Source organism: Archocentrus centrarchus, chromosome 18, assembly GCF_007364275.1.
Source record: "Archocentrus centrarchus isolate MPI-CPG fArcCen1 chromosome 18, fArcCen1, whole genome shotgun sequence".
NCBI lineage: Eukaryota > Metazoa > Chordata > Actinopteri > Cichliformes > Cichlidae > Archocentrus > Archocentrus centrarchus.
In genome coordinates, this window is record NC_044363.1 from 11055601 (window position 1) to 11065919 (window position 10319).

The 10319-nt window shown below is 39.0% G+C and overlaps 1 protein-coding gene across 1 annotated transcript; it reads right to left on the reverse strand.

Moving 5' to 3' along the window:
- Positions 1 to 285: 285 nt before the first annotated feature.
- Positions 286 to 9740, reverse strand: LOC115796908 (zinc finger protein 391-like). The gene is made up of 3 exons (XM_030753390.1): positions 9383 to 9740; positions 5993 to 6247; positions 286 to 1658 (listed from the first exon to the last, which is right to left on the reverse strand). The coding sequence occupies exons 1-3, from the start codon at positions 9426 to 9428 to the stop codon at positions 646 to 648; spliced, it is 1314 nt and encodes a 437-aa protein (XP_030609250.1). The 5' UTR covers positions 9429 to 9740; the 3' UTR covers positions 286 to 645.
- Positions 9741 to 10319: the final 579 nt, after the last annotated feature.

A 10319-nucleotide genomic window follows, 5' to 3' on the forward strand; every position in this document is an offset into this window, starting at 1 on the left:
CTTCAGCCTCAGGGATAGATTGAAGACAGGGGAGCTGCCAGGTGTACAGAGCATATTGGATGAGAGTTACATCTGGGTCTGTAATGTCAAGCTGGCATTGGCTAGAAAAGGGAATCGTAACAGGCTGTACCATTTCCTTTTTGCAGTGGTCGCAAACATGGCTGCTAAATTAGCAGAGGTTAAATGCAGAGGCCCAAAGACAAAATCTGGCATAAGACATCCTCCAATTAGGGCATAAAATATTTAGCATACTTTTCAAATTTGCTCTGATTTTTATTTATAGCCATATATCACAAAAACAGCCATCTGTTTCTCTGATTGTTGTACCGTTATCATTGTATTATACCAGATCACACTCACAGTGGACACGTGTTTGAACAGAGAAAACGGCTACATGCTATAATGTTACGGGAAACAGCTGAAATAGAGTCAGTTTGTTGGTGACACAACTTTATTCTTCAAACATGAAGTCAACAAAGCAGTAGACTCTCCTGAAGAATTTAGTTTGATTTGATTTCAGCATTAAAAATTAATCTGTGTAAACCCACTGGATTCCCTCTAAATCAGAAGCATGTAAACAACTTAGAGAATTCATGGAGTTTCTAGGAGAAGGATGTAATTTTCTGGCTATAACCCTGATAAAACTCAACTAATATGAATTCTCATGTGCGTCTTTAAGTTCCCCTTCTGAATGAATCTTTTCCCACAGGTACAACAAAGATATGGCTTCTCACCTGTGTGCGTTCTTACATGTTGTTTCAAATCTGATTTCTGAATGAATCTTTTCCCACAGGCACCACAAGGATATGGCTTCTCACCTGTATGAATTCTTACATGATGTTTCAAATATGACTTCTGAATGAATCTTTTCCCACAGGTACTACAAGGATATGGTTTCTCACCTGTGTGAACTCTTGTGTGTCTTACAAATGTTGATAAATCAGCAAATTTTTTCCCACAGATGCTACAACAATGTGGCCTTTCACCTGTGTGAATTCTCATATGAGTTTTCAATGTTATCCTCTGATTAAAATCTTTCCCACAGGTGCTACAAGAATATGGTTTCTCACCTGTGTGAAGGCGCATGTGTCTTGTAAATGTTGATAAGTCAGCAAATCTTTTCCCACACGTGTTACAACAATGTGGCTTCTCACCTGTGTGAACTCTCAAATGTGTAATTAGGTGGTGTTTATAATGAAAAGTTTTTCCACAAGTGTCACATTGTAGAGACTTTTTCCTTGTATCAGTTTGAATCTGACTCTCTGATACAGGCACATTGTCTACTCTCTGATTGTGACTTCTCTTTCTGTGATGTCTCCTTGTCTTCAGCTCTTCGTTTCTAGTTGATCCTGAGTCCACATGGTGGCTTTCTTCCTCATCTTGGCTCTCTGCTTCAGGAGAGCTGTGAGAAAGGAGCTGCTCACTGTGTGGTTCTGTTTCACTCTGGTCACTTTCCTCATAAGTCAATATAAAGGAATCAATCTCCTGCTTCACTCCAAGCTGCTCTCCCTCCTGACTGCTGCAGAGTTCTTCCTGTTCCTCTTTAATCTGTGGAGGAACTGGGTCCTCCTGGTCAAGAATGGAGTTCCTCTCCTGGTTACAGACCTGCTGCTCTGTCAGATCCTCTTCCTCCTTACAGACATGTTGCTGTTGGAGGTCTGAAGAAACAAATGGAGAAAAGAAAATGTATTTGAAAAATATATTTGAGCAAATATATTCTGATTCATTAGCAGTCTACATACAGTCAGAACTCTACAGACCTGCTAATGGAACTGCTGCTGCAATGATCTGACCCATTAGCAGGTTTCTACATAGCGGGTATGTGGCGCATATACACCACTGAAATTTAAAGGGTACAAATGCAACAAATAATTTGGGCTCTGATCCAAATGACCATTTAGTTAGACACACTTATTAGCAAATAAGCAAAGTAATTAGCAAAGATCAGCTTCATATGTAGATGTCAGTGATGCTGTATATGTATAAAATGTAAAGATGTAGACCTCCGTTAGAAACATATATCTAAGCTCACATTTGGATAAAAGGTATTATAACATAAAGCATATGCAGCCATGTTTTAGACTGATAACACAATAGCACAGAAGATGCTTACATCAGTTTAACATGGATCTGTAGGCATACAGAGTGAAGCGCATTTGGAGAAAAAGTATAACATTAAGCATATGCAGTAGGGCTGGGCGATATATTGAGTTTTTAAAAGAATAGACACATTTTCATACGTGATATAAGATTAGACAATATCGTTTATATCGATATAGTCTATGTTGTATTACAATCATGCTCGTAGATCCACCCCTTCACCTTTCTCTTCTCTTAATTTGTCTCTGCACAACTTCACACTGTCCCGCCTCTCACCCTCACCAGTTCACCAGTAAATCATGCAGGAAGCAACTGCATGGCAGTGTTGCCAACTTAGGAACTTTGTCACTAGGTTTAGCAGTTTTTCAGATCCCGCTGGTGACCCCCTCCAAAAAAAAAGCAGTGACGTCAACAACTTTTGGAGAGTTTTGGAAACCTGAAATCCTCCACTGTTGCCGTGTTTTGTTTACATACAGCCTTCATACTATGTGTGTTGGTATGCTTTGGCATCGCCCGGACCCGGATAGCAGAAGTTGGTTTGTACAATGGTTTGTACTGTTTGTCACATGACCTTAGTAGCGGAAGTGGGTCTTTTTCGTGTGCTTGCAAACGCTGCATTGAACGGGTGAGCCCATTGCTATGATATGTCAGCGCATGTCTATGGATTTACCGAGCTGGCTAAAATGCTGCCGATGGAATTTTGTTCATTCAGTCTGTCGCAGAGTACTAGATGTACAGGAGGAAGCACCTTCCAAAGAAGGAGACTTCACCAGACTGGCTTTTTAAAAACTAAAACATCCTTTTACTATTTTTTCTCTGTATCTTGTCCATTTAAATTTTACTAGCACAGCTGTGAGTCTTTTTTAGAGAGGAAAAAAGCATTAATTTATTTGACCATTATTATTTAAATATACCAATAGTTGATCTTTGAGCAATTTCTCATGTACATTTACAACTGAACATTAATAAAAGTGCCTGTGTGGCATTTGGGATATGTAGCTTTGACTCAGAAGTGCCTTTTTGTTTATACCTATTGGGAAGAAAAAATATCGAGATATATATCATATATCGCCATTCAGCTAAAAAATATTGAGATATTACTTTTGGTCCATATTGCCCAGTCTAATATGTTTTTCAACATACAGACTGATAACACAATAGCACAGAAGATGCTGACATCAGTTTAACATGGATCTATAGGCACACACAGTGAAGTGAAAAGAGGCAGAGCTGGTACAGAGACCGTGAGCTCAGGTGGAGCAAAAGAAAATGTTTTTCTAGCATCCAAAACAGCAGCACTTGTTTTTGTAGTAACCATGAAAACCTTATTGGGAAAAAGCTGGAGGGAGTCCTTCATCAAAGCACATTCAACAAGCTCCAACATGAAGAACAGAGAAATTTGTAGCTGCTCCCATCCACTGCTGTTTGTTTCACACAACCAACAATTTGCAGAAAAGCCGCAGAAGTTTCATTAAAATATGAATTGTTAACTTAGTTTGATACTATTTTTTAATGAGGTAGCTCGATTGCCTACATAATCTTTTTAGGTAGGTGATGGCAGAAAATAAACATTACAGTTCTGATATATAACCAGGGATGGCACAATACCACTTTTTTATGTCCAATACAGATACCGATATCGATATTTTACATTTGGATATCTGCCGATATGATACAAATCCGATCTTTTTTGTATTATTTTTAAAAATTGTTTTTAAATGCCTGGATCAATTTTACATAAGTCAAGAGTCTCTCACACAACAAAATCAAAATATTTTAGTTGTCCCACATACAAGACTAAGGACTAGGGGGGGGCAGAGCTTTTCAGGCAGTGGCACCAAAGCTCTGGAACTGTTTACCACTCCATCTCCATTTAGCTGATTCTGTGGCATCTTTTAAAAATCAGTTGAAAACATTTCTGTTTAACCAGACTTTCGCTTGACTTTATTTTTATTCTTTTTCTTTTAATATGGTAATGTTATGTTTTAACATGGTGTTTTATATATATATTTTTTTTTTTGATATTGTGTTTTAATTATTGTACAGCACTTTGTGACTTTTTCTCTGTGTAAAGTGCTATATAAATAAACTTTACTTACAACAATCGCTCTATCACCTGAATGCTATTGCTCCTATGTGAGAAGGTGATGCATTGGTTTATGCTATGTTGCAAATTTCATTAGGGCTGCAACTACTGATTATTTTAACAATCAATTACCCGAGTAACTGGATAAGAAATACTTTTTTCGTATTAACACTTCATCTGCATATTTTAACTTGCGTACTGCAGTATTTTCCTGTGTGAAATGAACAGGGTCGATGGAGCAGCTACAAAGTTCTCGTTTCTTCACTTACTGATCAGTTGGTTGATGAAGGACCTCCAGCTGTTTCCCAGTAAAGGTTTAATGGAGGTTACAGGGGGGAAAGCTTCATCTGGATGCTAGAAAAACATTTCATCCACTCCATCTGAGCTCACCGACTCCGCCTCTTTGCGCTTGTGCAGACAGACTGCACGTAAAACAGCTGATTGCTATTGTTGTGTTATCAGTGTTAATGTTGAAAAACTGGGGGCTGCGTGAGCATAATCTTGTAATGCTTTATATTCACAAGCATTCTCCAAAATACATTTCTACTGCAGGTCTATATTTAGTCACTAATCAGGGATTAAAGTATCAAAAATATTTTGACGGGGAAGGGGTCCTTCCGGTACCGGACGGTCACTAGTGATAATAGCTGCGCTCGCTAGCAGTATGTCCGGGAGCTGACGTAGAGAAAAAAAATAACAGATGAAATTCTCAGTACAGCGAGCACAAAACACAAACACAACAGAGAGCGGTGGGGGCGTGGAAAAACATGTCAGCGATGATCACTCAGTGTCAAAGGGTTCGCAACGACGGAGAACTTTATGGAATCTGAGGGTTTTTTTTTTTTTTTTTTTTTTACTAACTCTTGATCCCCCACTCCATTCCAGTAGGTGGTGGTAATGCAGCTCTAAACTGGTTTGGTCAACTGCTGACCCACAAGAAGAAGACGATGGCAGAAAACTTTAATGCAGCTAATGTGGGTCGGATCAGATCGGATTGCATTTTTTATTTCTTTCCGTTATCCGATCCAGTAATTTAAAACTTGGTGAATGAATACTGGATGCTGCACAATATAGGAGTGATAGATCGAATAATCAGATAAGAAATATTTTTGTCTTACAAATTACCAATAATAAATATTCAAAAAAAGAAAAAAAAAAAAAAAAAACAGGTCCTTTAAAATGAACTGTTCATCATTTTTATTTTAGAAATTGCAATACAGCGGGTAAAATAAATATTAAACCCGTCACTTTTTTCTAAGTAAATATATTTCTAAAGGTGCTGTTGGTGCAATGGAGACATGTTTTCTGGAGTGAATAATCAGACTTTTCCGTCTGGCAATCTGATGGATGAGTCTAGGTTTGGTGGTTGCCAGAACAGTACTTGTCTGACTGCATTGTGCCAAGTGTAAAGTTTGGTGGAGGGGGTTTATGGTGCAAGGTGGTTTTTCAGAAGCTGGACTCTGTCCCTTAGTTCCAGTGAAAGGAACTCTTAATGCTTCAACATACCAAGACATTTACACAATTTTACACAATTTCATGCTGCAAACTTTGTGAGAACAGTTTGGGGATGGCCCCTTCCTTTTGCCAATTAAGTTTTACCTTATAAAGCACCTTGAATGACTGAAGTGTTTGAAAGCTGCTATACAAATAATCTTGGCTTCATCGAAACAGGATGCATTCATGCTGTTTATTACAGTGAGACCTTCAATTCTTCCTGCTCCTCTAAAAGTAAATGCAACTTTGAGTTCTAATTAGGATCCTACATGAGTCATATTCATTTCTATTAAGACCATCAGTTTTACATACCTATTCTGTGTAACTTTATCTCAGGTTTCCAGATGGTCTCCAGCAGTCTGAGCCGTTCCTCCCCGGTCCAGATGATAAGGCCTTCAGGCTCCCACTTCACTCCAAGCTGCTCTCTCTCCTGACTGCTGCAGACTTCCTCCTGTTCCTCTTTAATCTGTGGAGGCTCTGGGTCCTCCTGATCCAGACTGGAGTTCCTCTCCTGGTTACAGGCCTGCTGTCCCTCCTCTTCCTTACAGTCATGTTGGTCTAGGAGATCTTGAGAAACAAATAAATACAAGAAAAAAGTCACTAAAATTCACAACAGGTGTTTGATCCTCGAATCGACCAATAAATGTCCTGGTTCATGATGAGGACGACTGTTTAAACACCAGCTCTAACTGAACCAGGACATTTATTGGTCGATTTGAGGATCAAACACCTGTTGTGAATTTTGCCGCTAAGCTCCTCGTTAGAGAACAGCAACTTGTGCAAAAAGTTCTGAAACATTTAACAGTTGGACATGTGCATTCAAAAGCTTAGAGAAGGTCACATTATGTTCACCTGTAAAGGTTTGAATGCATTTTAGGCTCGTCCTGAAATTTCACCCAAAAGCCAAATATCCCTAACTTTTTGTGAGTAGTGTATATGACCGGATCTGGCAAAATGAGTGGGAAGTCGCAAGGTCTAATTTTTAGATATAGGCCAAATACACAGAAATCATTGAAAATATCAAATTTAGTTTTAAGAAAAACATCTCTACTATCATCTCTCAAAGTTTCAGAACCAAGAAGTCACTATAAAGTGAGAAATTTCACCTTTAAGTGAGGGCAGGGCAATATGGAGCCAAAAAAAACACAAGTCTGTGTGATATAGAAGCTTGTCTGAACAAAAAAGCCTTTTATTCATGACACTCTGGAAAAGAACTACTCCACCCACAATCCTATACTGAAACGACTGAAGCAACATCTCTGATTGGTGAACGTAGTTGATAACAGCAAACCTGATCAGACTCTTAAACAGGCACGTGTTAAAGAAGGTAACAAGGGAAAATTGGCTAAATGTTCCCTGAAGGTTCTACAAAAACAAACCTCCATATAAAATTCCCTGAAGCTTACTTTTGTATAATGTTCCTTGAATGATTTGAGAAAGTTCTCCAAAATGTGACCTTCAGGAGAATTCCAGGCAACATGCCCTGAAGGTTCCTTAAAAGTTCTCTGAGTTTTTCAGATAACCTGAAAAAAATTAACTGGTTAAACAAAATTTTAGATTTTTGGTTGAGTTTTAATTCCATGTGTGGTATGCAAATATAAGAGATAAATATAATGATGCTATGGAAAAATATTTATTCTAAAATGTGCAAAACTGTCATCTTAAGCAAGAGGTGCCAATTTTGAAGAATCTAAAATTTAAAACATGTTTTGGTTTGTTTAACACTTTTAAGTTTACTAGATGATTCTTTATGTGTTCCTTCATAGTCTGGATGACTTTGGCATTAATTTACAATGTAGGAAAAAATAAAAACAAAAACATTGAATGAGAAGGTGTATCCAAACTTTTGACTGGTACTGTCCCAAAATAACTAACTTGTGTGCGTGCGTGTGTGTGTTTTTAAAGCAGAACGCTGGACCAGCTCTTTATCCTCTCAAGGATATTTGAGTGTGCGTAGGAGTTTCCCCATCTAGTCTACATGCATTTTGTAGCCTTGGAGAAGGCATTCGACCACATCCCTCGGGGTGCTGTGGGAGTAGGGGGGGTTCTGGCTCGTTGTTGCACCCCTCAACCTGATAGAACACCTTTGCAATGAATTAGAGCAGAGAGTGGGAGCTAGGCCTTATCATCCAACTTCATTGCCTGACCTCACAAATAAGGTGTCAAGTCTGGTTTGCTTCCCATGTCCTCCTATTCCGTCATTGTTCCAGTGTATGTTTTGTCTCATGTCTTGTGTTTAGTTTGACCTTCCAGTGTTCCCTGTGTGTTGTATTTAGGTTTCTGTTTTCGTCAGGTTTAGGTTCCTTCTGTGTTAAGTTTTAGTGTGCGTCATGGTTAGTCACTTCCTGTTTTATTTTGTGTTCCTTGTGCTTTGTGTTTAGTTTTGCTTCCCCTTGTCTCGTCAGCGTATTGTGTTCAGCTGTGCTCCTCACATGTTTCCACTCCCCTCATTATCCCTTTGTGTATATATTGTCTGCAGTTCTCCTTGGTCCTTGTCGCATCGTCGTTTATTCATTGTTTTATCCTCCTACTGTGTGCATTATGTTTATGTCTTTAGGTCAAGTTCATGTTTATGCTTCAAGTTTACATCAAGCTATGTTTTATGTCAACCCACGTATTGTTAATAAAGTTTTAAGGAATATCAAACTCCTCTTGTGAGTCCTGCATTGGGGTCCTGCCTTGCCAGCCACATCAGCAAACGTGACTATAACAGGTTATTACATGCACATCCCACCACAAACATGACTATGTTTCTTACTGAAGCACAACTGAGAATCCTGAATTCCAGCAGCATGTCCATAGGAAGAAGACAAAAAAAGAAAGAAAGAAGGGAACTTGAGAATAAGATGCCATACTTTTTGATTTAGAAATTATTATCTCACTGAGTGAATTCATACTAGAAGTGAAAAAAATGCAAGTGAAGTAGAGTAACAGATTTTTTTTTCCTCCTGACTTGCTGACAGAGGTTAGGATTCCCAATTGTGTTTTGGTAAGAAACTCATGCTTGCGGTCTGATGCACATGTAATCTGTTATGTTGTAAACTGGTTGGATGTACTTGGGGGGGAAAAGACTATATTATTGCTTGTTATCATCCGCTTTGTCAGCGATTACACCTGACTCCAACAGCCTCTCCTCCACACAGTCCTCATTTATAGATTTCTCTAGAAACCCGACTAACAGATGGATTTCCTGTTTCAGTGCAGCTGTTAGCAGTAACCAACCATCCAGCCTAGGGACATCAGGTTCTGTACTGGCACAAGATGGCGCTGCACATGTTCTTAAACCTTTAACCACTTATTTCTTAATGGGCCCATCTTCACCGACAGTTAAATCTATGGTAGTTTTTTAGCGCAGGGCTCAGTGGTGTAAACTAGCCAAGACATGAAACCCTAAACATGTAGGGTTTCATGTCCTCTTTATATTCAGCTGAGTTCACAACCTGTCTCCATTTTTCACCTTATTCTGTTTGTGGATCTATTATTGGTATTAATGCTCCATAAAATCTTCACAGTTTGTAAGACTTAAGTCAAACCTTTGACCCGCTGTTTTAAAGTAAAGTAAAACCCGAACAGCATTCAGTACCGACTAACATCAATAACGTCATGTTGCTGAAATGTAGCCAAATTTAACGCTCTTACGTTCTTCGTTATTGGAACATTAGTACCACTACATAAATAAATGCGATAAAACTCAGTACTTACTTTTTAAAGTTTTTTCCTGGGTCGCTTCGACTGACACGTCCACCATTTCGCTCCGCCACCGCCGCGCTGTGAATCTTGGGATAGGGTGGCCGGCGAAGGACACACCCGCCGGTGTCCTTCCAATCCGGGAAAAGAAGGGTGCATCTGGGGGAGCTGGGCTAGCCTTCGTCGCCTCGCTGTGACGTATTCGGCCCTGAAATCCGGCCTTTGAAGGATGCAGCCGCCTCAGACAAGAGATTAATCTGTTGATTCTAGCAGCCCCTGAACTGCGACACACCCTGTCTCCCCTCTAAATTCAGTCCGCTGTTCCCTTATTCGTACAGCAACCATGACTGCGTCCTTCTTCAGCTACTTTGCTCCTCACTCTCCTCCTCTGCTCTGCTGCGGTTTACTGTCGGGCGATCACGTGACTCAAGAGCCACATGCCGATTCGTGAAACTTAAGCGTTACCATCTCCTGTCACTCCCGTGGACCTTTTTCTGAGTGATCATCTATCAAAAAATAAATAAATAAAATAAATCATGTTTCTATGTGTGTGTGTGTTTTTTTTTTTTAATGAGTAATGCATTTGCTTTATATTGCAAATAAATAGACCAAATTTATTTATGCTTGTATATAAAATGAAGAAATGACCTGTTAGCAAGTATTTTTATGATTTTGTACCGTTATAATCAATCCAGCGCCCTTTGGCCACTTAAAATATCTTTATAGAACTCTGATGCTATTTGTTGCAATTTCTGCTGCCCTCATGGCCAGGTCTCTTTGAAAAAATACTTTTTATTGTCAATGACAGTTTTTACCCTCACAAATAAAGAATATAAAAAAATTACAACCAAAAATTGATTGTAGCTTCTACCTTCTGACTGGAGTGTTGTTTCTCGTTCAAAATGATTTGATATCATATCATATATGGTTTGAAAATATTCAGCCAAAAAGT